General features: G+C 62.1%; 1 protein-coding gene across 1 annotated transcript in view; it reads left to right on the top strand.

The window, feature by feature from the left end:
• Positions 1–314, top strand: part of LOC104407915 (homeobox protein Hox-B1-like) — a gene marked incomplete at its 5' end in the record, with an annotated part of 1,073 nt that extends 759 nt beyond the window's left edge. Inside the window, one exon of the mRNA XM_010017326.1 lies at positions 1–314. Within this exon, the coding sequence (XP_010015628.1) occupies positions 1–314 (314 nt within the window).
• Between the last annotated feature and the right edge of the window lie 5 nt (positions 315–319).

Genomic DNA, 319 nt, shown 5'->3' with positions numbered 1-319 from the left:
AGTACGGACTCCTGGGCCAGCCCAACACCATCCGCACCAACTTCACCACCAAACAGCTAACGGAGCTGGAGAAGGAGTTCCACTTCAACAAGTACCTCACCCGGGCGCGGAGGGTGGAGATCGCCGCCACCCTGGAGCTCAACGAAACTCAGGTCAAGATCTGGTTCCAGAACAGGCGGATGAAGCAGAAGAAGAGGGAAAAGGAAGGTCTTGCCCCGGCCACTGCCCCCAGGTCTGCGAAGGAGGGGGGTGAAGCCTCAGACCAGTCCACCTGCACCTCCCCCGAGGCCTCCCCCGGCTCCGTTTCCTCCTGAGGGGC

The sequence above is a fragment of the Nestor notabilis genome, unplaced genomic scaffold, assembly GCF_000696875.1.
Source record: "Nestor notabilis isolate BGI_N333 unplaced genomic scaffold, ASM69687v1 scaffold16706, whole genome shotgun sequence".
NCBI lineage: Eukaryota > Metazoa > Chordata > Aves > Psittaciformes > Psittacidae > Nestor > Nestor notabilis.
Note: the sequence above shows the minus strand (reverse complement) of the source record. Positions and strands in the feature narration are given on the sequence as shown.